At 39.8% G+C, this 27616-nt stretch overlaps 1 protein-coding gene across 1 annotated transcript in view; it reads left to right on the plus strand.

The window, feature by feature from the left end:
• Positions 1-27616, plus strand: part of LOC126184598 (E3 ubiquitin-protein ligase HERC2) — an 812863-nt gene that overhangs the window by 328068 nt on the left and 457179 nt on the right. Inside the window, exons 32-34 of the mRNA XM_049927039.1 lie at positions 4342-4478; positions 4577-4795; positions 14894-15006. Coding sequence (XP_049782996.1) covers positions 4342-4478; positions 4577-4795; positions 14894-15006 — 469 coding nt within the window. The remainder of the gene's footprint in view (positions 1-4341; positions 4479-4576; positions 4796-14893; positions 15007-27616) is intronic.

Here is a 27616-nt window from a genome sequence, read left to right on the forward strand (position 1 = left end):
TCATAATTAGAAAGTCAGGTTTTGTTGAATTGTGTGGTGGTTAAAAACTGTAAAAACGGAGTCTTCTGTGATTCAACGTTAGTTTATTATCTACAAGCCATGAACTTATGTCTTGAACTGCACTATTTCAAACAATGCCATCATTGCACACAACATTCTTTACTACCAAGATACTGTCATCAGCAAACAGAAATATTTTAGAATCACCTGTAACAGTAGAAGGCATATCATTTGTATAAATAAGGAACAGGAGTGGGCCCAGCAGTGATCCCTGCGGCACCCACCATTTAACCATGCCCCACTAGGACCCGACATCATGGCCATTTTCAGTACTATGAATAATGACCTTTTGCTGTCTGTTCTTAAATTAAGAGGTGAACCAGTTGTGAGTTACTCCCCATATTCTCTAATGGTCCAACTTCTGGAATAATATTTTGCGATCAACACAATCAAACACCTTACACAAACATACACACAAAATTCAAGCTTTCGCAACCAACGGTTCCCTCATCAGGAAAGAGGGAAGGAGAGGGAAAGACGAAAGGATTTGGGTTTTAAGGGAGAGGGTAAGGAGTCATTCCAATCCCGGGAGCAGAAAGACTTACCTTAGGGGGAAAAAAGGACAGGTATTCACTCGCACACACACACATATCCATCCGCATATACACAGACACAAGCAGACATTTGTAAAGGCAAAGAGTTTGGGCAGAGATGTCAGTCGAGGCGGAAGTACAGAGGCAAAGATGATGTTGAAAGACATGTGAGGTATGAGCGGCGGCAAATTGAAATTAGAAATTAGCGGAGATTGAGGCCTGGCGTATAGTGAGAAGAGAGGATATGCTGAAGGGCAAGTTCCCATCTCCGGAGTTCTGACAGGTTGGTGTTAGTGGGAAGTATCCAGATAACCCGGACGGTGTAACACTGTGCCAAGATGTGCTGGCCATGCACCAAGGCATGTTTAGCCACAGGGTGATCCTCATTACCAACAAACACTGTCTGCCTGTGTCCATTCATGCGAATGGACAGTTTGTTGCTGGTCATTCCCACATAGAACGCTTCACAGTGTAGGCAGGTCAGTTGGTAAATCACGTGGGTGCTTTCACACGTGGCTCTGCCTTTGATCTTGTACACCTTCCGGGTTACAGGACTGGAGTAGGTGGTGGTGGGAGGGTGCATGGGACAGGTTTTACACTGGGGGCAGTTACAAGGGTAGGAGCCAGAAGGTAGGGAAGGTGGTTTGGGGATTTCATAGGGATGAACTAAGAGGTTACGAAGGTTAGGTGGACGGCGGAAAGACACTCTAGGTGGAGTGGGGAGGATTTCATGAAGGATGGATCTCATTTCAGGGCAGGATTTGAGGAATTCGTATCCCTGCTGGAGAGCCACATTCAGAATCTGATCCAGTCCCAGAAAGTATCCTGTCACAAGTGGGGCACTTTTGGGTTTCTTCTGTGGAAGGTTCCGGGTTTGAGGAGATGAGGAAGTGGCTCTGGTTATTTGCTTCTGTACCAGGTCGGGAGGGTAGTTACGGGATGCAAAAGCTGTTTTCAGGTTGTTGGTGTAATGATTCAAGGATTCCGGACTGGAGCAGATTCGTTTGCCACGAAGACCTAGGCTGTAGGGAAGGGACCGTTTGATGTGGAATGGGTGGCAGCTGTCATAATGGAGGTACTGTTGCTTGTTGGTGGGTTTGATGTGGACGGACGTGTGAAGCTGGCCATTGGACAGGTGGAGGTCAACGTCAAGGAAAGTGGCATGGGATTTAGAGTAGGACCAGGTGAATCTGATGGAACCAAAGGAGTTGAGGTTGGAGAGGAAATTCTGGAGTTCTTCTTCCCCACGTGGAATGTTTCCCTCTATTATATTCATATATATATATAGACATACACTCCTGGAAATGGAAAAAAGAACACATTGACACTGGTGTGTTAGACCCACCATACTTGCTCCGGACACTGCGAGAGGGCTGTACAAGCAAGCCTAGCATTTGAAACCTTATGTTTAATCCATCCAGTATCTCACAAAGAAAAGAGAATATAATATTTTCAGTTGTTAAAGCTTTTCTAAAACCAAACTGTGCATTTGACAGCAAATTATATTAAGTGGAATGATCAATTATCCTTACAAACTCAGCCTTTTCAATAACTTTAGCAAACAGTGATGGCATAAAAATAGGTTTAAAACTGTCTGCATTATCCCTTTCTCTCTTTTTATAAAGCAGCTTCACCACTGAGTGCTGTAATCGTTCAGAAAACTGACCATTCATACAGGGGGGAAACAGATATAGCTAAGTACAATAATTTAGTATTCTGCTAGATACTCCATCATATCCCTGAGAGACAGTGACTTAATTACTGACTCAGTCTCCCACTTGTCAGCATCACTGAGTAGTATTTCTGACATCAGTCCCAGAAAGCCATTTTCCAAGAGAGTTACATGATTCCCTGTTGAAACCAAGTTTTCATTTAATTCACCAACTATGTCCAGAAAGTGATTGTTAAATACTGTACATACAACTGGCTTATCAGTAACAGAAACATTTTTTACTATGTACTGACGTTATATCCGTGACCTGATTCTGCTGACCAGACACTTCCTTCATGACTGAACATATGGCATTAATTTAACCTGTGAATTAGCTATTCTATTTGTGTACCATATACTCTTTTGCCTTCCTAAAAATGTTTTTAAGTGCCTGGTAGTACTGTTTGCAATGGACTACTGTAGATCGATTGTGACTATATCTAACGTTTTGACATAATTCCCACTTTCTTCTACATGATATCCTTATCCCACTAGTCAACCACCCAGGCTACCTTTTACTGCTAGTACTGTGCCTTGAACATTCTAATAGAAAGCAACTTTCAAAGAGCACAAAATATGTATTGAGCAAATTATTATATTTGTCATCTATGTTATCAGCACTACAAACATCCTTCTGCTCTTGTTCCTAAAAAAAAGGTTTGAAAATCTTTCTATTGTCATTGGATTACCTTTTCCATGTAGTTTGTAATTATGTATAACATTTGTGTGAGTACAAAAACCTTTTAGAGTTAATATTTGTGCATCATGGTCTGAAAGGCCATTCACCCTTTTACTAACAGAATGCTGATCTAGTAATGAATAATTAATAAAAATATTGTCTATAATTGTGTTACTGTTCCCCTGCTCCCTGCTTGGAAAAATATAGTCTGCATCAGATCATATGAATTTAGCAGATCCTCCAACTTCCTTTTTCATACACAGTCACATACAAAATTAATATTGAAGTCACCACAGACAGCTAATTCTTGGGACTTCCTACAAAGTGAACAAAGTTTTGGAAATGCTTGGTCGCAAACTAATTTATTCACCATTACAAATTTTGATACAGTGTCAGGCCCCAAGTGTGGCGAGTACAAGAAATACATTATAATAAATGTCAGTGAAACTTTTCTCATCCATAATATAGCAATTTCATTTCATACTTACAATAAAATACAATGAAAAGCACTGCACTGAACAGGTGCAGGCATTTCCAAAACTATATTCTGTGCCAAAAATTCTGTTTACTTCTCCACTATTGTATGCCATTATCAGTTTTGCTACAGATTACTGTTTACTTCGCTTTACATGCAGGCAAAAGTATGACACCTACATTAATGAATGAGGTGTTGATGTTCAGTGTATTGTTGTCTGCTAGTGATTTAACTATCAATCATACACTTTTGGTAGATGCTAATGAATATGCAATTAATTGATCCTTTTCCATGTTACCCATTCCTTCCACCAGCAAACAGTGCCCTTCACTGTAGTTACTGAAATTGGCAACTTTCCACACTTCCTGCACATATATCAAGTATGTGTTTCCTTTCTGCCTGTTTATAATTATTTTACTTTTATTTTCTTGTCAGTGGAGCCTGTGGCATGAACTAAGTCAGAATACAACATTTTATAAGAAGTAAATTCCAATAGGTGCAACATAATTTTTTATTTGCTTGTATTTTGAGATTTCAAGCTTGCTGTTTCAGCTTGCAATGTCATTTTCAAGTTCACCTGTGAGTGTTGTGAATAGTGAATCTTATTTGAGTCTTGCATATGATCAGTAACATCATTTTTATAAATCAAGTTGTTACTTAAGTTACGTGAAGTTCATGATCATAGGGCATTTTGCAATATGAAATTGTTTTGACATCTATGTAGAAGATAATGACCATGATCATTTTCCATTGAATTGCTGCCGTTGCTGTTAAAATTTTGCATTAAAGAATTCTAAAATGTAGAAAATTCACATACAGCATATTTTAGTGAAATTTGCCTATATAACTTCTATCAAAAATGATAAAATATTCTTTTGTGTAGGTCCAACGTGCAAGAATGAGAACTAAAGGAATTGAAATGATGTATGAGCTGTTGAAAAGAGATTATTTAATTCCTTCTGTCAAGTATGCAATGCTAAATGGATGGTTAGGCCTTTCATATAACAAGAAACGTCCCAGGTACAAGTGCTTTGTTACACTCTTATTCATGAATTCTATGAAATGTAATGGTTTATACATTGGCAAGCAACATAACATTTTTGTTATAATTTTTCTAGGGATGAGCTTTCTCACTCCTTGCATAACATTCAGCTTATTTCACCACACCAGAAAATGGAGATACTGCAGGCTCAGTCAAAAATAACATCATGGGCTGTGGCAGCTCTGCGTGAGCATGTTCTCCTTGCTGAGCAGCCACGACGTACAAACAAATTCAAAGACAAGGGTACTTTAAATGAAGGTCTGAGTAACTGGCTTCGCAAAGTCCCCTGGGCTAGGTATGATATAAGTAATTTATATTTATTATATGTCTTTGTATTGCATCATTAAAATAAAAAAGTATACCCCAAAAAAGTTATAAGTTAACATCTGTAAAAAAGAAACAACAACACAAAGTACTAAAAGTAAGTACTGTGTGGCTCTGTTTCATTGAAATATTATGGCTTCCTATCAGTTTTCTACAAATGAAAAGTGAGTGGAAAGGTGATTAGTGGAACTGGATGATAAATGTTTCCTTATTTTTGAAAATACAGTTTTGCTTTTGAAATTTTGGTGAAGGCTGTGATGATATGTTAAGTATTTTGCAGCACTCCAATTTTATCTTTTCTAGATTTGCAGGATAGGGATCTTGTAAGTGTTGTGTTCTGTCATATAGTTATTTCCAGCTTCTCAAATAGGTGACCTTTTGTCACCAACCTGTAAAGATTGTATGTAGACACTTATTGGCTTCTACTGTATGCTCTACCAGGCTGTATTGTTTATCTAGATTCTAAATTTATGGGGCCATCTACTTCTGATTCAGTTGGCTTGTCTCTTCCAGATGACATTTAACTGTATTTCAGATCTTTATAGTTTCCTGTACTGTTGTATACAGAATGCTTATTGTACTTAAAATAGAATTCCATCTGTTTTAAATATATGTTTTTTTCCTGTGCTGGTGTGTTAGTAATAAAATATTCATTAGTTGGAAATACAAAATTGTCGAGCTACTTAAATAATCTCAAACATGAGTGTTCTTTTAACAACTTGACTTGTATGCAGTGGAAAGGAACAAAATAGGTACACTGTTATTAAAATATTTTTCATCATTGTACATACTCATTTGTAAAAGCAGTAAATACACATGTATAAACCTGAATTACATAAAGTAACCTGTGAATCATTTTTTTCCTGGGTGATATGTGTAAATATTGTAAGGAAGGTCACACAAACTCGTGAAAAATGCAGAAATACACTGTCAATAAAATATTTACATTAAGACTGTTTAATTATAGAGATAACTGATTGAAAGGAGAATCTCTTAAAGAAATGTAAAAAATATGCAAAGAGACACATGGGTTGGCCAGTATTTACCTTAGCTCAGTACAGACAATATTTACACAAAACTGGTGCAAATAAATAAAACCTATCATGTGGGCAGTTCATTTGTGCACATTCATGCCAGTTTAGTGGTTGTCATACCAATGCAGTAAACACATGTCAGCTTATAAGTGATGTGTTGTTTCACATGTGGCCCTACCATGTGTGGTATATGTTTTGGCAGTGGTGGGGCTGGAGTTGGTGGTTGGGGGGGGCAGGTTTTGCAGTGGGATGAATTATAGGGGCAAGAACCTTTAGGTAGAGAAGGTGGCTTGAGAATACCATAGGGTTTGACAAGAATGTCCCAGAGATTAGGAGGATGACGAAAGGCAGCTCTGGGAAGTGTGTGGAGATTGTGGAGAGATGATCTCATTTCGGGACTCGACTTGAGGAAGTCGTAGCCCTGGCAGCGCAATATGTTGAGACATTCAAGGCCAGGATGGTACTGACTGACAAGGCGGATGCTTGTGTGTGACCTGAGGTAGGAACATTGTTTCCAGAATGGGGGAACTACAGATACATTAGCTGTAGGGAAATGTACATTTGCTATGGAAGGGATGGCATCTATCAAAATGGGGATACTATTGTTTGTTTGTTTGTGGGTCTGCTATGGACAGAGGTTTGGGTGTGAGGCTCAATGAAGTGATGGTTAACACTCAACAAGGTGGCTTGGGTTCTGGGGAAGGATCATGTGAAATTCAGGTTAGAAAAGGAGTTGAGCTTTTGAAGGAAGCCAAGGAGTTGTTCTTCAACATGGGCCCAGACCAAAAAGAAGTCACCAATAAACCTATAACAAGCTAGGGGATGCAGCTGCTGGGTCCTGAGGAATGCCTCTTCCATCCAGCCCATGAAAAGATTGGTGTAGGATGGGGCCATCCTGCTTCCCGTAGCTCTCCACCTGATTCGTTTGTAGGTCTGGCCCTCAAAAGTGAGATAATTATGGATGAGGACGAAGTTAGCAAGTGTGATAAGGAATGAGGTTTTGTGTGACTTTCAGGTGGGTGTTGGGAGAGATAGCACTCTGAGTATGTGGGATATTTGTGTAGGGAGATGTAGCACCTACGAAGGTTTCAGGTGGGAGAGGGATGGTGATGGAGTCGAGGCATTCCAGGAAGTAGTTTATGTCTTCGATGTAGGATGGAAGATTTTGGGTGATAGATTGGAAGTGCTGGTCTACCAGAAAAATGTGTGAAATCTTATGGGACTTAACTGCTAAGGTCATCAGTTGGTCTACCAGAGCTGAGAGGCATTCTGTTGCGGCTTTTAAGCCTCTTACAATGGGGCGGGCAGAATGGTTCTCTTTGTGGATGTTGGTTAACAGGTAGAAGGTAGGGGCACATGGCTCAAGTGGAGGGAGTAGATCTATGGAAGCAGTTGTGAGATCTTGTGAGGGACCTAAGGTTTTTAGGATTTTCTGCAGGTCAGTCTGTATGGAGGAAATGGGGTAATGCAGAATGGCTTTATGGGCTGAGGTGTCTGAGAGTTGACGAAGCCCCTCTTCCACATATTCCCCACTGTCAAGCTCCACATTTGTTGAGCATTTATTCACTGGGAGGGCGATAACAGAGTGATCTGCTCTTAGTTCCCGAATGGCACAGGATTTAGCTGGACTGATCGTGGAGGTTGTTGGGGTGCTCTTCAAGGAAGACTGGGAAGCGATACTGGGTTTGAGGAAATCCTGGAATGCCTGCAAGGGATGATTTTGTGGGGAGGAGAGGGTCCCTTTGGTAAAGCTGTTGGAATTGTTCCAGGGAGGGTGCAATGCTAGCTCTGTTTCTTGAGGATTCTCACTGTGTGGTGAAGTGACATTTCCTGTTGAGGTTTCCAGTGAAAGAGAGGAGGTATTTTAGTAGGGCAGTGTGGTTGAATTTAAGTATGGGACTAGAGGTTTAACCTTTATTATAGGACAGGTTTATCAGGGACAGAGAGGGACCTGGATGAGAAGTTTAGGACTTTATTAGGATTGTGTTGTGTGGTGGTTGAGCATGATTATAGTTGTGATTGCAAGGTTAAAGGTTAAATAAGGAGGCTAGGCTGAGTTTGTTGGATTTTTTTTTTGGGCGGGGGGGGGGGGGGGGGGGCTGTTGTGGTTGGTGGTCGTGGGAGATGGTGAAAGGAGCACCACTTTTGAAGTGTTAGGCCAGCATGGTGGATGTTTTTTCATGTGGTGTGTGACATTAAGCTCAAGTCTATAGCTGACATCTAGCATTATGATCCTGAGTGTAATAACTGAGCCAGGGTCTGAAAGGTGGAGGATTTTGAAAAGCTGTTGGGAGTAGTGGTTACACAAAGCAATGTATAGTTCAAGGATAAGGTGAATAAGACCAAATGATTGAAGATTTTGGAATTTAAGGGAAGACTGGTGAAAAGAAGTGTTGCACCTAGAAATTGGAACTTTTAAAGTGAATCCTTTGGTGGCAATTCCAGAGGTCAATCAGGGTTGGAGGAAAACAATGTGGGGGTTCAGTTTGGTTGTGGTGAAAGAATGCTCTCAGAAGGAATTTAAGTACTGTTGGGCAGGAGTAGGGTGTATAAAGGATAAATGATTGTAGATAATGAAGGTCTGGCAGACACAGATACATATGGGATTCAGAAAAAAACATTAAATTGATATTATAATTATACATTACAGAAGAAAGAACACTAAATACAGAGAAAAGAGTGCCCAGAATGGAAGAAAGATAGCCAGGGAGCATAAAAAGATCACCAGCAGCACAGGAGGGATCATCAGTGGTTAAAAAATGACGGAAAAATGTGGTAAGCAAAGGGAAATGAAACTAAAATTGCTATAGGATTAAAGCCAGACAGAGATTGCTAAGCAATGACGTTAAAATGATTGTTAAACAGTCATTCAGCAAAGAAACAAAATCTTTTAAACTATGAAAAATGATCATTAAACAAAGGAAATGACTATTAAACAAAGAGAAATGGACAGTGTATAGAGAAAGATCAGGGTTACAACATTCTCTAGTTGAGCCCTGAAATGAGATTACCTCTTCACAGTATCCTCCCTATACCTCCCAGAATGGCCTTTCATCATCCTCCTAACCTCCATAACATCCTTGTCAAACCCTACGACACTCCCTAGCCACCAACCTAAAGGTTCTTACAGCTGTAATCGAGCCCACTACAAAACCTGTCCCCATGCATCTCCCAGTAACCACCTACTCTAACCCCACCACTGGCTATTCATATACCATTAAAGGCTGGCTACAAGTTAAACAATACATCACTTATCAGCTGACATATGTTCACTGCACTGCTTTCTACTTCAGTGTGACAACCACTGAATTGGTGGAGTGCATGAATGAGCATAGACAAACTGTGCACCTGGAGGATGCCAAATAGCCAGTGGTGTTGCATGCTCTCCTGCAGAACAGGGAATCAGCGATCATAAAGCGGTTACGGCATCGATGATTTCAGCCGTAAATAGGAATATTAAAAAGGGTAGGAAGATTTTTCTGTTTAGAAAAAGTGACAAAAAGCAGATTTCAGAGTACCTGTTGGCTCAACACAAAAGTTTTGTCTCAAGTACTGATAGTGTTGAGGATCAGTGGACAAAGTTCAAAACCATCATACAATATGCGTTAGATGAGTATGTGCCAAGCAAGATCGTAAGAGATGGAAAAGAGCCACCGTGGTTCAACAACCGAGTTAGAATACTGCTGCGGAAGCAAAGGGAACTTCACAGCAAACATAAACATAGCCAAAGCCTTGTAGACAAACAAAAATTACGCGAAGCGAAATGTAGTGTGAAGAGAGCTATGCCAGAGGCGTTCAATGAATTCGAAAGTAAAGTTCTATGTACTGACTTGGCAGAAAATCCTAAGAAATTTTGGTCTTATGTCAAAGCGGTAGGTGGATCAAAACAAAATGTCCAGACACTCTGTGACCAAAATGGTACTGAAACAGAGGATGACAGACTAAAGGCCGAAATACTAAATGTCTTTTTCCAAAGTTGTTTCACAGAGGAAGATTGCACTGTAGTTCCTTCTCTAGACTGTCGCACAGATGACAAAATGGTAGATATCGAAATAGACGACAGAGGGATAGAGAAACAATTAAAATCGCTCAAAAGAGGAAAGGCCTCTGGACCTGATGGGATACCAGTTCAATTTTACACAGAGTACGCGAAGGAACTTGCCCCCCTTCTTGCAGCGGTGTACCGTAGGTCTCTAGAAGAGCGTAGCGTTCCAAAGGATTGGAAAAGGGCACAGGTCATCCCCGTTTTCAAGAAGGGACGTCGAACAGATGTGCAGAACTATAGACCTATATCTCTAACGTCGATCAGTTGTAGAATTTTGGAACACGTATTGTGTTCGAGTATAATGACTTTTCTGGAGACTAGAAATCTACTCTGTAGGAATCAGCATGGATTTCGAAAAAGACGGTCATGTGAAACCCAGCTCGCTCTATTCGTCCACGAGACTCAGAGGGCCATAGACACGGGTTCACAGGTAGATGCCGTGTTTCTTGACTTCCGCAAGGCGTTCGATACAGTTCCCCACAGTCGTTTATTGAACAAAGTAAGAGCATATGGACTATCAGACCAATTGTGTGATTGGATTGAGGAGTTCCTAGATAACAGGACGCAGCATGTTATTCTCAATGGAGAGAAGTTTTCTGAAGTAAGAGTAATTTCAGGTGTGCCGCAGGGGAGTGTCATAGGACTGTTGCTATTCACAATATACATAAATGACCTGGTGGACGACATCGGAAGTTCACTGAGGCTTTTTGCAGATGATGCTGTGGTGTATCGAGAGGTTGTAACAATGGAAAATTGTACTGAAATGCAGGAGGATCTGCAGCGAATTGACGCATGGTGCAGGGAATGGCAACTGAATCTCAATGTAGACTAGTGTAATGTGCTGCGAATACACAGAAAGATAGATCCTTTATCATTTAGCTACAAAATAGCAGGTCAGCAACTGGAAGCAGTTAATACCATAAATTATCTGGGAGTACGCATTAGGAGTGATTTAAAATGGAATGATCATATAATGTTGATTGTCGGTAAAGCAGATGCCAGACTGAGATTCATTGGAAGAATCCTAAGGAAATGCAATCCGAAAACAAAGGAAGTAGGTTACAGTACGCTTGTTCGCCCACTGCTTGAATACTGCTCAGCAGTGAGGGATCCGTACCAGATAGGGTTGATACAAGACATAGAGAAGATCCAACGGAGAGCAGCGCGCTTCGTTACAGGATCATTTAGTAATCGCAAAAGCGTTACGGAGATGATAGATAAACTCCAGTGGAAGACACTGCAGGAGAGACGCTCAGTAGCTCGGTACGGGCTTTTGTCAAAGTTTCGAGAACATACCTTCACTGAAGAGTCAAGCAGTATATTGCTCCCTCCTACGTATATCTCGCGAAGAGACCATGAGGATAAAATCAGAGAGATTAGAGCCCACACAGAGGCATACCGACAATCCTTCTTTCCACGAACAATACGAGACTGGAATAGAAGGGAGAACCGATAGAGGTACTGAAGGTACCCTCCGCCACACACCGTCAGGTGGCTTGCGGAGTATGGATGTAGATGTAGATGTAGATAACTCTAGTAACCTAGGTGACTGCTACACCACACAAGCCATTTGTTCCTCCCACTCAACACCAGTCCCTTGGACTTACAGTCCAACACATTCCTTTGTTACCCCACAATCCAAGTTGTGAGTGACCTGCATCCACTTTCCCTTCTTCCCCTTCCCTTCTCTCTTCTCCCTGATGAAGGAACAAGTCTCAGAGAGATATGCTTTATTTATTTTCATTGGTTTTGTATGACTATTGGTTCCACTGAATTAATGCATACACTGGTCAACCCATCTGTCTCTCTGAAAAATTATAGGCATATTCTCTGGCCTTTACTCCCGAAGTGTTCTATGTTGATATAAACCAAATGATTAAGACTTGCTTGTTCGGTTATATATAATTGAGGCCATATTTATTGAGGTATGTTGAGCTGGGAGCTGGTGAATGGCACCACTGTCCTACTACCCTAAACTCTGGCCATGGTTCTGTGACCACATTTTGATGTGATGGTGGAATGTTGTGTGGCGCAGAGAAATTAGACCTTGGCTTAACTGACCAGATTGTGGGGATGGTACAAACCTCTATAAACAACCCCAGCCTCAAAGTGTAGGCTGAGTCAATGGGGTGGATGGCTGTTGAGCCGAACGTCATTATTGGGAACCCTCTGAGGTACTGGCTGTACCTAAATTTTGTTAGACTTAGTTAGATATATGGGGCTCTGTCCAAACTGACATGTATTCTCGTTGAATCGTGTTGAACTGTGAAGGCAGTAGCTCTTGATTATTTGGGATGCCTGGTTGAGAGTACAAACACCCTCACAACATAGAGGGATTGACAGAAAGGTTCTCCAGAGAATGGCATATTTAGACTGTCCTTAAATGTCACTAATAACGACACACAGTGCTGGGATATTTCTGTAGTATTAGAGAGAGAGAAGATGGATCATATGGAGATGAGTCTGGCTTCCTTATCCATAAATAGTTGGCAAATATTGCGGCTAGTTATAAGTCCATCAGACAGCCGGGAAGAAGAAGAAGAGGAGGAGGAGGAGGAGGAGGAGGAGTCATGGAAGAAAATAACATAATGATGAAAGTCACTTGTTTCTGTTTTAAAGAAAAAGGAGGGGAACGTTCATTGAGGGGTCATTTTTCACATGTGTCATGATAACCGCAAACTTACAGGCAGACAGTAGCTGCAGAAAGTGCTATAATTACAAAATTCACTCTGTGCTTCCTGCATCTTTTGCTGCATAATTCTGTTGATGCTGCAGCATTTGAAGACCTGGTCTCTCAATATTCCTAGTAATTTCTCTGGGGACCTATCTACATCTGTCACTGGAGTTGAATGATAAAGAGATTTCTTCTGCACAGTGATATCTAAAATTTTAGAAAGCATTCTGTAATTGGAGCACAGCAATCACTACAAAATTCCAAAAATCAAATAAAAATTGATCTTATTTTCAGACTTTTTATTTGCTAGCAACTGGTTTTGGCCCTTTCCTCAGACCATCTTCAGGCTTTTCACTCCCATTATGGCTGCTGGTGGTGGCAGACGGAGAGAGAACTGTGGAAGTACAGTTGTCACTGTAGTTGCTAACAAATAAAAAATCTGAAAACATGTTTGAGACTGTTTTTATTTGATTTTTTGCAACAATATCTGTTTGCTGAACACAGTGAAAGCAGTAATGTCCACTACCACAGCAGCAGGATAGTTCTCATTTAATTATCTGTTGCTTGGTTCTCGTACTTTAGCTAATGCAGTACTGTAACAGGCTGATCACTGATATTCAAGTTAGCACTTAGTCATCTGGGTCAGTTTGCCAAGCACAAAGAAAGCTTCTAATTTTGATGCTTTTAAGAGCCAACTGGACGCCACGCAGCCAACTCATTGTACCTGAACAAAACAAAAAATTCATGTTCAGGACACAGAGGATGGCATGACTAGGGTAATTTTTGAGGCTGCTGAAGCATCTGTGCCGTAACCGACAGTTGCTTATTTACATGTTCTTAGTCCCATGATTGAATCGTGTGTGCCATTTGATGATTGGGGATAGACAAGCAGCTCTACATGGGTTCACACATAGTACATCACACAAGAACTTTTCAGTCTTTCAGGCACCAAGAGCAAGGCACAGAATGAAGGAGAGTAGAAAGTAATCAGAGCAAGAATTCTTGAAATTCATCAAACATTTCATGCCAAGTATGGCAGTCAGTGAGTAGAATTAATTTTACTGGCAGGGTATACTCCACAGTGACCATTCTCCCCACCCCACTTAGCCATCCAGAATGTTACAAATCACATCTACAGACTAAAATTTATTGTATGCCTCGAACTTGCATACCCTCAACATTTAGAACTGACAGAGAAGTACCATCTAAGTTCCAGTTTGGCAAATGTAGGAGCGTACAACTGCCACTTTGCTTTGGGTGAATTTGAAAATGATTTGCCTGTAGCCCATGTCAGAGCTCCGGATTATGACGAATTGCTGTATGTAATGTTGAGGAAACAGACTGTCATACCTGAAAATATTGGTTCCCATCAGCTTCTTCGAAAATAGATATGACCAACTGTTGCTTTGTATTAGTCCTTGAATTTAAAAAGCTAATAAACCATTTCATGTAGGGATTCAGGAAATTTAGTTTTAACAATTGAAAATGTAACCCAATGGGAGACCGTGATACATAGAGTCTTTATGAACAAGTACTATCTAAATGTATTCTTAAGGTTGTGATACGATATGGATATATGACATCCTGTGACAACTAAGTGACCAGGGGTTTCTTAGTTACCTTCGTGTCCCTCTCCCAACTCTTTCTCATCATCTAGTCTTGTATGCACATGTGTGTGTGTGTGTGTGTGTGTGTGTGTGTGTGATATGTTGTGTCACCTTGTCTGTATTCTCATATACTGTTTTTTGTTAATATCAACACATCAGTTGCCAGTAAACTTAAAATTTAACTGGTCAGCAACCAAAAAGCTTATTCGAACACAATAGTGTTAATTTTGCATCATCCTAGTGAGCATTATATGGTCTGTCCTTCATATAACTTTATTACTCGTTCACCCAACATTTCATGGTCAGAACTTTGTGTTTGACTTGGAATTATAACCACAGAGCAGTTAAGTGTTTATCATATTCACAAAGCATTACCAATGGAAAAATATTCTTGGACCAACAAGGAACATACTCAACCTTTCACTTGTATTGCAGTATCTTGAATGAAGTCATTCTCTAATACTTGATCCAATGAAGAATCAAGTCACACTTATTATACTGTGAACTAATTATTTTAACAAAACTGGTTACTGTTTATAGTTGAAGAATAGGGGGGTTGGGATGGGAATATTCTGTCAGTGGCATGTGTAATTGTATTAATACTGACAAATATGATGATTTAAGAGAGTAGTACATGTAAGTAAAAGTTAAACAAAAGATCGAAACATGGAATAATGTTTGTATTTGTGTTTTACTTTCATTTTTACAGGTTTTTGCTCACTGTTCTGGGTGTTCTAACTGGAAACCACCAAGGAAATGAAGTTAGTTTAATTATTAATTCAGGGGTTCTGGCACTTCTTCAGGCATTGCTGCGGCAGATAGGTAAGGCAGAATGAAATTGTTTACTCTTACGTTTACTGTTTTGCATTTCTGCCTTTTGTTTGAAGTAAGTTTACTTAGACACATTGAAGATTTATGACCATTGTCCTCCAACTGATGCTGCCAGAAGACAGTTACCGAATTACCTCATGTGCAAGGAAGCAATGTCTGTGTATTAGATATTTGGTAAGTTTTCTGCCCCCCTATTAATCATTATTTGAAGAATTTTTAGACATGAATCATATGAAGAACACTGCTGAGGTGACAGTACCTCATGCAAATGACCTGATCTTTTATTCATGTTTTAACAAAGAGGTCTGTAAAACCAATATTAAAATCAAAGAAATATGCTCCGTTTACAAAAAATACAATGTAATGGAAGTAAACTGGAGAAAAATTTGCTATATCACCATGGAAAAAAATTGTGTGTCTGGAGCTCAACAAAATTGTAAATGAAATGTGTGAACACAATAGTCTTGTTTTACAAGACCATCTTTGTGCGTGCTTTTATCCTTCCTTGTTTAGAGAAAACAGCATTACAGAGGAAAATGGGGAGGGGTAGAAACCACACTAAGAGAGAACTGCAGCAGACTAATCCCGATAATTGTGCTGCTCTAGATCACACAGTGAAAAAAAAAAAAAGAAAAAGAAACATGTGACAGCCAGTGAAATGAAAATACCTTTCTCCAGCAATAATGATATTCTTCTTCTTCATATAAAAGGACACTCACATAGAGGTAAACCCAATGAACTACCAGCATTGGCATGGCAGTTTTTTGCATCTCAATGAACACTGGGCAAAATATTCTGAAATACTCTTATGTGTTCCTCTTGGGTACTCTTGTGGGGCTCAGTATTCTTTAAGAGCAACCTCGATTTTCATTAGTCAGTCATAGACTTTAGCTGAATATACCTTGAAGGCATAGATGAAGTAACTGGTATTGCGGTAAGGTACACACAAAATTGTTACTTTCTAAGTTTATCAAACTTGAAGCTCTAATGAGGTAATATTTATAGCAAAAATCAATACATTAACATTGCAGTTGTCCAAATATAAACAGCATGCAATTATAATGGTAGGTCATATTAACATAGACATAAGGACAAATAGAAAAAAAAATGGGATTCAAGTGGTTAATTCTTTGTGCTCATTTAACTGCTAAAGTCCCAAAGAAAAGCACACTAGACGAAATGTAGATCTTCATAACATAAATAATAATATACACAAAGACACTCTTCAATGTGATATTATTGAATTATAAATATCATATCATGCAAAGCTATGGCTGAAAATCGAAAATTCAGGTATTGGTACTGCAGAAAGACAAGATACATACAGAATTTTAGATGAATCTAATGTAAACAATATGATAAGCGAATTAAATGAAATGGGTTGGTCTCATCTAATTGATAGTAATAAAACAATTAATAAATTCTTTCCCATTTCCCAGACAGAGATTAAGTGTGTAACAGAAAAGAGATATCCCATTGGAACCAAAAGTATTGTAGTAATATTAGACATAGACAACATCGCACCGACAAATGGTACACTCCACAACTTAACAAATTCAGGGCACTACTAATCATTCTGAAAGATAAGTCTCATAAAAGTATGCAGACATGTAAAAGTACATAAATATGAGAAAATTCCAGAGACCCCAAACTGAGATTGCTAAATGCAGTGCAGAGGTTGGGTGTATTTTAAATTCTAAAAATAATTGTAAAGAAGCCTACAATGTTATGAAAATGGAAACCAAAAGAATGCAGAAATTTATACTTAATAATTCAGCCAATATAGTCCATGGGCGTAATTCTGATGAGGGAGAAATCATATATGGGATTCCCCAAGGCTTGATCTTAGGTCCACTGTTGTTCCTCATATATGTAAACTATCTTCCATCTAATATTCAACAAGCAGAATTTTTTTTTCTTCAGATGACACTCATATTGTAATTATTCCAAGCATAAATCCAGAAACAAAAGAAATGGTAAACAATGTTCTTAAAAATACCATTGAATAGTTTTCTGTGAATGATTTCACCCTCACTCAGTTTTAAAAAGACACAACATATTCAGTTCTGTACATCCAGGGGAACTACAGCAATGATAAGTGTACCCACATTGTGAGGAAATAATAAATGGGCTAGAAACTTCAAAATTCTTAGGTGTCCGTGTTGATGACAGTTTACATTGAAAAAAGCTCATTTTGGAACTCCTAAAACAACTTTAGTCCAGCCACATTTGCACTTAGAATCATCGCAAATCTTGGGGAGAGAGAAATCAGTAAGTTGACATATTTTGCATATTTTCATTCAGGAATGTCATATGTAATAATGTTCTGGGGTAACTCGCCTTTAAGAAAGAAAATCTTCATTGCACAAAAACATGCTGTGAGAATAATATGTGCTGCTTACCCACAATCATCTTGTACACATCTGTTTAAGAGTTGGGCATTCTGACAAGTGCTTCACAGTATATGCAGTCCCTCAATTAGTTTGTAATAAATAATCCACTACAGTTCAAAAGGAACAATGATGTACACAATTAAATTACCAGAAGAAAAAAATGACATCCATTACTCCATGTTAAGATTGTCTTTAGCACAAAAAGGGGTGCACAATGCTGTAACAAAAATGCTTGATCGCTTACCCAGTGACATAAAATGTCTGACAGACAGCAAAGTAAAATTTGAAAACAAACTGTGAAAGTTTCTCCTTGACAACTCCTTGTATTCCGTATTATTGTCATGTATAAAAAGTGGTGGGTAGGAATTACTAACTCAGATCTGTATATCTCTTTTCTTTTTGTATAAATGAATAAAAAAAGACACTTAGAAATGCTGAGAATGTAACCATATGTATAAATCAATTTGCGACATGAATGTAAAATGACTCATTCCACATCATTACATTTTATCATGAAAAATGAGCAATGGAACATTAACTAACTAACATGTCATAATGGTCCGAAAGCTAGAATACTATGATATTGATGATAATCCTATTTTAGCAATAGGCTACAGCTTGCATACATAAATAAGCAGAGATCGACAATACTCCCAATAAAAAGAGGAATATCCCAAGGCCCTGTCCATGGACCTTTCCTGTTCATTGTCTACAGTAATGACTTTTCAAATTATGCATCATATAAGACTGTACTATATACTGATGATATGGCACTAATGTCTGCAAGAGGGAATTTGCAGCATGTACTTAAAAAACAACATAGAAATGATGCAAATGACTAGTCACTGGTATCAAGCCAGTCACTAGTGTATTAAGCAGACAAAAACAGAAGAAATAATTTTTGATCTCAAGATAACTAAAAATTAAAATAAAACTGTGAAATTATTTGGACAGATCTACACACACCCCACACCATTACAGAGCCTCCACCAGCTTGAACAGTCCCCTGCTGACATGCAGGGTCTATGGATTCATGAGGGGAAGAACACATCAATTACTTGTGCAGAAAAGTAGTACATGCATTTTTTATTTTATAAATTAATAAAAAATATGAACAAACAGTTATTACCCCACTAATACATTGTGCTCTTCAATTCCCATCTGCCATATAGAATATAGCTCTGGGGTAATGCCACAAGAGCTAAATGTACACAGAAGAGCCAAAGAAACTGGTGCGCCTACCTCATATCATGTAAGGCCCCTGCGAGTACGTAGAAGTGCCACAGCATGACGTGGCATGGACTTGACTAATGTCTGAAGTAGTGCTGGATGGTACTGACATCATGAATCCTGCAGGACTGTCCATAAATACATAAGAGTATGAGTGGGTGGAGATGTCTTCTGAACAGCACGTTGCAAGGCATCCAAGATATGCTCAATAATGTTTATGTCTGGGCAGTTTGGAGGCCAGTGGAAGTGTTTAAACTCAGAAGAGTGTTCCTGGAGCCGCTCTGTAGGAATTCTGGATGTGTGGGCTGTTGCATTGTCGTGCTGGAATCGCCCAAGTCCATTGGGATGCACAATGGACATGAATGGATGCAGGTGTTCAGACAGGATGCTTACATACGTGTCACCTGTCAGAGTCATATCTAGACATATCAGGGGTCCCATATCACTCCAACTGCACAGACCCCACTCCATCTGCACACACCCCACACCATTACAGAGCCTCCACCAGCTTGAACAGTCCCCTGCTGACATGCAGGGCCTATGGATTCATGAGATTGTCTCCATATCTGTCCACGTCCATCTGCTCGGTACAGTCACTACAGTCCAACAGGCCTAGGCGAGACGTAAAACTTTGTGTCATGCAGTCATCATTGGTACCCAAGTGGGTCTTCAGCTCCGAAAGCCCATATCTTGATAATAACGTTTGCTTTGTAAAACACCTGCTCACTGTTTTTGAGCAATTTGGACTTATAAAACAGATAATTTAACTTCAGATGACTGAGGAGGGTAGTGCAGTTGTTAAGACAGTGATTGTTAGTTCAGAAGAAGCACACTTAAAAGTCCATATCTGGGTATCCAGGTTTTGATTTTTTGTGGCTTCCACAAACTGCTTCAACTGAGTGGCAGCTTAGTACTTTCAACAAGAGAATGAAAAACTTGATCTAGTATAACTTGAGCTCATGATCTTCCTTGATATACATGCACCGTGAAAGTCTAATATCCCTTCATCAAGACTATGTTACTAGGCTGTGCCTTTGTTCATTTTAGAGATGAAATGTCTCTCTGAAAGATATTTCCCCCTTGCCTCCCCATACCTGTGACTAACATATCTACATATCAGTGATCCCTCCAGTACTTTCTTGCTGTCGGTCCTGATAATATTGATTCATTGGCATATTTTCTTCATAGCAACCACTAGAATCATAATTTTGGCAAATGAAGGTGACATGTTTCCACTTAGGCTATATGTTTATGAAGACTTCATCTTAATAAATATATATCCTAAATGTAAACATACCACCTTCATTCAGCATTTTTACTATTTTACCAAAAAAAAAAAAGTTTTGATAATCACAGACAAGGAAACATGAAAATTGAAAATTTAATAAGTGCAACCCAAGCTGGTTTGGCTAGGTGAGAAAGAGATATGGTGAGAGATGATATGGGGTGAAGTTGAGAAGTTAGTAGTATGAACTTTTCACAAATTCCAAGGAGTTACGATACATCAAATAATCATGAAAATTAACAGCAGTAAGGAATTTGTTGTAGTCCTAATAAAAGGCATAATTTCTGGAGTGAATCTTTCACCCTGTAGCAGTATGTGCACGGTTTTGATACTTCCCGGCAGATTAAAACTTTTTGTCAGACCATTACATGAACAGGGAAGCATATCTTTCACAAATAATACCTTTACTGTCTGAGGTATCTTGGTGTGACTCACATTCTGCCTGTAAAGGTTTACTTTCACCAGTACCTCTCTTTCCTTTCTTCCAGGAGTGCTAGTCCTGTAAGGTATGCAGGGGACTTTAGTGAATTTTGGAATGTAGGGGAGAGGTAATGGTGGAAGTAAGGCATTGAGGGCAGGTTGTAAGTCATGCCTGGATACCTCAGTTGTTAAGAGAATTGCCCACAAAAGACAAGATTCAATTTTCGAGTCCTGGTCCAGCACACATTTTTAATCTGACCATATGTTTCAGATAGACATAAGTTTCAGATAGACATAATGTTTGGAGATTTAAAGTAAATGGAAACACTAGCATCATTCTATTGAAAAATAAGCAAATAACTTCATAATAAAATTAAATAATACAATAATACAAAACAGGATAGAAAAGAAACTCTTATTGTTACAAATAGTTATCCATTACTAACAGCTCCATTGGGTTTACATCAGCGTTTCAACTACGGTAGAGAAAAAATAAGTGCTACTGTCTTTAATGCTTTGGTATTGTAAAGAATGTAAAAATGCTAAGCTTTAAGAGACAATTTCTCCATTATGTAGTTTCGAAATTATTAAATCGTTGATACACTTAATATTATTCTACATTTTGATATGAGATCAAAATATTAAGTGAACCTTAATTGGTGCATAATAGATTCTATTGCATAAATAGATGCAGAGTAAACTGAGATAAATATTGTGGTTGCTAATAACTCTTAAAATTCAGCAACAAAACAATACTTTTAATATCTTTTTGAATCTATAAACTCAACAGCAAATTTTTGAATAAACAGGAAGCTCTTCAGTGATTATAGAGATACCCCCTCTGTAACCATTGTAATTAATTACATACTCATAATTACATACTCTGAGAGGGGAGTAGATCGGTCACGTTTAACTACAGACGGGTACATTGTTGCGAACAGCTGGAAAGCAGTATTAGCAGTTGAACATCAATATAAACAAATGTAACTTATTGTGCATAAATAGGTGAAAGGACCCATTACTATTTGACTACATGGTTGGTAATTAATCACATGAAATGGCTGCAGTTGCTAAATATCTAGACTGGGGGCCTGTAGTGATTTGAAATGGACAAGAATAGAAAACTAGTTGCAACAAAATTAGATATCAGATTGAAATCCATTGGAAGAATTCTGTTCCAATGTAATTCACCTACAGATGATGTAGATGACAAACAACCTTTTTGACAAATTCTTGAGCATTGATCAACATTCTGTGACCCGATGTAGGATATGTGGAGATTGGTTGGTTAGTTATTTGCATGTTCCATGGACAGTAAATGTGCTCTCTCATTGTGATGAAGACCATCTCACTTGGTTTACAAATATAAGGCATTCTGTAATTGAAAAATATGCCTACACGAGGACCATTTACATGATTGGCTTTAACATTACTTTGAGTTTGAAGTCAATTCACATTTTACTTGTCTAATAGCGACGATATGAGAATGGTAGCTGTAGTACAATTATGAGATTTATAATTTAAAATGGCAATCAGCCATAAGAAAGATTTCAAAAAGATTATTTAGATCAAATAATTACCAATTTTGGGTTTATTACAAATACATGTATAGATGGTTCCTACAGGTTTCATCGCTTTCGTAATGCAGTTTCATTTTGGGCTTATTGTTGGTGTTATGCACTAAAATAAACAAAAGAGTTTTTCATTCAGAATTCATTAAGCTTATGAGAGGGATTGCTTCCATCCCCCACCCCAATCAAAGACAATTTTTACTGTTCCCATATACTCCATCACCTTTGCTGCTACTCCAACATCTTTGAAACTTTTTTTCTGCTTCTTTAATTTTTGTTTTTTTTTGTTTTTTAATATTTAAGACATATAACACAAATTCACAACAAACTTGTTGCACAGAAATATACACCACATAAGTTTTTGTTACTTTTCATGTTTTATCAACTTTAAAATCATTCCATGTATGGTTCCATTTACAAAAAGGAGGGAAAAAACATCTCTCATAAACTTACCAAATTTTTAACAAAAACCTTTGTTTATTTTAGCGTACAAAACAAATAACCACAAAATAAGGCTGAGACAGGGAAGCTAAGAAACCTGTAAGAGCCATCTGAAGATAGATTTGTAATAAATCTGAAACTGATAATGGCTTGATCTAAATAAACTTTTTTAACCAGTTGTGACATAGTCGTGTTTATGAACAGTGATCCAATACTGTCAAATGTTTTTTTATTCCAGTTTTTTCTCAGCTGTCATATAGACATTTATCTTTCATAGGTAATTTATAGGTTGCTACAGGCAACGTATTACGTATATTAATTTTTGACCGTAAATTCACCATAAAAGGTCGGACCTATTATCTTCATATATTTCCTTTTAATAATTTTATATGGGTGACTGTATTCGTCTTTTACTGTATCACAATTGGTTTCTATGATAGTTATCAATATTTAAAAGTCTACAACCTGTATTTTACCTAATGTGTTTCTATCAGATTATGTTTTTTGCGTAAATGATGACTACGTCTAAGCCCACAGTAGCGACATTTAGGTAGGATGTAGGCAAACAGATTTCTGGTAGCTACTGTACTTCAGTAGCCAGTAGTAATAATGACTGTGTGGATGGTGTGGCATACTCTACTCCTTATTTTAGATCTATGTGATGATGCTATGCTGGCTATATTTGTATGATTTGATGATGCCATTATGGTCTTATCACTTTAGGACATGGTGTAGAAAAGGTACGTTTTTCTGTATTTTACCTTTACATTTCCCTGCTTGTATGATAGTATATTGTGATACCCGTTGCTGTATTGTGTTGAAAGACACACTGCTCACTAGGTGTATATATTTGTATATTGTATGTCTGAGGATGGTCATCATGGACTGAAACTGGTCATCATCAAAAGAATTGATATTGTGATCAAAGACTGGAATAAAAAACATTAAACTTTTTAAGCTATATTTGAAAATGGTTCTTGTTTTAAATTATAAAGATAATTCTTGTTTTGCCTTAGACTATATACAGAATGGCCAGGCTTGGCAGTGTGCATCAAGATAGGAGGAAGGTAAAAGGTTAATAAGAATGTGGTTTATTCAGAGAGGGTACATGGGTCCATGTAGAAATGTGTGTACATTTTCATCCTACTTTCGTGCAAACATTGGTTCAAAACTGATCAAAGAAACGTCTGCTGCCAGGTTGACTACCATTGACACTGGTGGTGAAACTACAGGGACTTGTGAATTTGAATCAGTTGCTACTGTGGAATTTGTGTGTCCCTTTTCGTCCCCACCAGACACTACTGTAGCCATAACCACCCATTTCAAATTTTCCTTGAACTGTTGGTTCTCCTACTAAAGAGTTGCAATTTGCTGCTGTAACTGCTCTAACTACTCCATATTTGTCTCATTCTCAACAGTTGCTGCCAATATTTCCCTCTGTGGTTGAAGAACTTTCACTACATCTTTCCCCTGGGTTCTAGTCTTTAACCATTCTTTGTCTCCACCTACATTCTAAAAATTTTCCACCTTTCGCACCAAGAGTAAAGTAATAAAATAAATGGAATAGTGCCACACTTCAGTTAAACAAGGCAACAAATCACTAATAATAATAATAATAATAATAATAATAGTTAGCAAATATTGTCAAACAGACTCTGCTTCAATGAAAGTGGAGATATCCAGGCTTCATCTTGTGGCTCTATTAACCTGTAAGTACAGCTAGGTTTCAAAATAGATATTCTCAATTCTTCTTATTCCATTTTCTAGCACAGCAGTTATCATGACAGTTTGGAATAAAAGCATTTCAATACTTACAGTCGACATCTTTGGACTGTATGGCATAGTGGTAACCAATCCCATGATCCTCCACTGTGATGAACAGGCTGGCAAGCAGCTGTCCAGTCAGTCAGATACCCACATACACAAGGTGTGCCACATACACTGTGTTGTATCTGGTCAGTCTGAATGGATAGCAACGTGTTACCCCTCCATCAGCACCCAGACATGCAGAAAAAAGAAATTTTTTACTGCCTGTCAGCGTGCACACTGGCACTTGTGAGGTCATGAAATCAGAGGAAATATGAAACAGTAGGGCACCAGGGCTGTTCAGCAGGCTTGTGCACCAGAAGGAAGCAGTGGGTTCTGCACGAATATACTTTTCTGGATGTCTTGTAATAGTCATGAATTGACTAAATGGTTACAGATTGGATCCCACTTATGCACATCAGTGTATCGAATGGCCAAGCTACACAGTGGGCATCAGGGTAGGACGAGGTGGTTGTTGTTGTTGTTGTTGTTGTGGTCTTCAGTTCTGAGACTGGTTTGATGCAGCTCTCCATGCTAATCTATCCTGTGCAAGCTCCTTCATCTCCCAGTACCTACTGCAACCTACATCCTTCTGAATCTGCTTAGTGTATTCATCTCTTGGTCTCCCTCTACGATTTTTACCCTCTATGCTGCCCTCCAGTGCTAAATTTGTGATCCCTTGATGCCTCAGAACATGTCCTACCAACCGATCCCTTCTTCTGGACGAGGTTGTAGGGTTAAAAAGAATGCATACTTAACACACAAGTGTTTTATTCAGAGACGGAGGCACGGGCCCTTTATAGAAGGAGGTATATCGGCAGACTTTGGTCTCTTGATGTCAGGATTTGGGATCAGTCCACTTCCGGTCAAGGCCAGGAACAGAGAAGTCGAACAGCCTCCTGTGCCTGGTAATAGGTAAACTTCACACGATTTTATTGTGAAGCGTTGATTGGTTGTCAATGTAGCATAGTACCATCAGCACTAACACTGCAGCATCATAACTGGTGGTACAGCATATGGGCCCCACTTCCTCCCTTCATGTGAGTGGAAAGGTGGTGTAGTGCACCAACCATATTTGGTCATAAATGCTCAAAGTTAGAAAGAGGATTGCAGCACCACCAGTCACCCGTGAGCACTGGTGTTGTGCTTTATCAAATATAACATAGCCATCACAATGTTGTGAAGCAGTCCACCCAGCTACTATGTGGAAATAGTTAATGCAGCTATACTCAAGCAGTGAGGTGTCACAAGCCTTTCCACACCATCAGCCTCCAAAGTGTTTAAAGCACAGGCTAAACACATGCAGTGCAGAAGAGTATATCTCTTCAAGCCACATGTACTAAAATCAGTTCTCTCAGCACCACAGTTCTACCAATGCGGCGACCACCGTATTGGATGCTAATTGAGTACCACTGTTCTGTTCAGCAGTCTTCTAACACTGTGGGGAGGTGAGACGAGGATCGTACCGCTGACACATGAGACACTGCGGAGCATCCCCCCAGGGGATCCACACCTCTTTTGTGGATATGTGCGTAGCAAGCACAGGACCCCGAGCTAATGTGGCTCTCCTTCCTTTCCGGGCTGCATACCTTCCTTTTCGGCATCCTCCCCCATCCTCCACCTTGCCCCCGCCCCCCTCCCCCCACCACTGCCTCTTTCCTTCCCTTTCTCCCCCTCTGAGAGTATGTTTTGTGCCTACATCCAGAGACGGACGCTCGAAAATGTAACACATACTTCGCTTTCTCTACTTGCTAGTCTTCGTCCTTCCTTTGTCCTTCTCTTTTCCTTATCTCTTCTCTTAACCCTTTTCTCCGCTGCGGCATTTGAGACCTCTCTTCTTTCCTTTCCCTTCCTTTGTTTTTCTCTTTCTCTTTTTTCCTGCCTGTGCGTGTCTGAAGGCCTACCCACGCATTTCCATGCATAGCCGGTGATGGGATAATGCGTAATTCCCCACCCCGGGTAGACAGGTAGGACACGTACGTACCCCCTGGTAACGGCCAGGCCCAGGGAGGGGTGATTACCCGAGCTGATACCTTCCGCAAGTGCCGATTGGTCCCTCCGTCCATTTCTCGGGAGGTGTGACCTGAGGTGTGAACAATCACATAAGGCGGGAGTGCCCTCAAAGAGGGCCCCCACCAGGGAGGAGCGCGCCATTGGAGACCCCGGTAATCATGGGGGATACTTCAGCAATGGTTTCTTCATCTTCTACTATGTCTGCTCACAAGTGTAAGTTCCATGAGTCTCAGCCACAGACAGTTCTTCCATCGTTGCCACAGTTCCTTGTTGTTTCTCGGTCTGACGAAGGTCACGACTCCTCCACGGTCAACCCTTTCATTATTCAGAAAGGTCCTGTAAAGTCTTGTTCTAGATTATGAAATGGCACCTTGTTGTTAGAAACAGTCAATGCCCTCCAGGCACAAAAATTGCTGCGTACTTCACTGCTACACACCTTCCCTGTCCGGGTGGAAGCGCACCGCACTTTAAATTCCTCACGTGGGGTCGTTTATACACACTCCCTCGACGGATCGTCCGGTGAGGAACCTCAACACTACCTGTCTGACCAGGGCGTAACGGCTGTTCATAGAGTCATGAAAAGGGTTGACACGAACATCGTTCCTACCCGTACTGTCTTCTTGACATTTGACAGAGTTCAACTCCCATCAAACATAAAAGCGGGCTATGAGATAATTTCCGTTCGCCCTTACATCCCAAACCCTACGCATTGCTATCGGTGTCAGCGGTTCAGTCATACCAGCCAATCCTGTTCCAATCCGGCCAAATGTGTTCCGTGGGGCAAGGATGCCCATGAGGGTGCTCGTCCACCTCCATCGCCTCGTTGCATCAACTGTATGGGTGAGCACGCTGCTTCCTCTCAAGATTGCCCCATTTTTAAAGATGAAAAGCTCATTCAGGAAATCAGAGTGAAGGAAAAGGTGTCGACCTTTGCTGCTCGAAAATTATTCACCAGTCGAAAGCCCACTGTGCCTCAGACAGATAAATGCAGCACTGTCCTTGCCTCTCCTCGGCCAACAAAGGAGGCAGCCACACAGACTTGTGATCTCACCTTTAGTGCCACGGTCGTCAGATCGGCCAGTGCAAAGATCGCCCATTCAACCTCCCCACTCTCGCCTGCTCACTCTGTGGCTCACCCTTCATCGGGTTCTGCTAAATCTCGATCCCAAAAGTCAGACACCCGGACTTCCAAAAAAAGAGCCTACTCGTGAAGATTTTTTATGCACCCCAACTTCACAACTATCAGTTCCTCCTTCATGTAAACGTCCTGTTTCCAAGAAGGCTAATAAGAAACCCAGTTCCTCTCCTTCTCCGCCACGGCGTGTCCCATCAACAGCACCACCTGGTGGTAGCCGCCCTCGGCCGCGTCTTCTGTGTCGCCGAGGCGCACTGCTGGTGGCCGATCAACCGGCCGATCACTGGTGGCAGGAGCTGCTCCTGAA

The sequence above is a fragment of the Schistocerca cancellata genome, chromosome 4 (assembly GCF_023864275.1).
Source record: "Schistocerca cancellata isolate TAMUIC-IGC-003103 chromosome 4, iqSchCanc2.1, whole genome shotgun sequence".
NCBI lineage: Eukaryota > Metazoa > Arthropoda > Insecta > Orthoptera > Acrididae > Schistocerca > Schistocerca cancellata.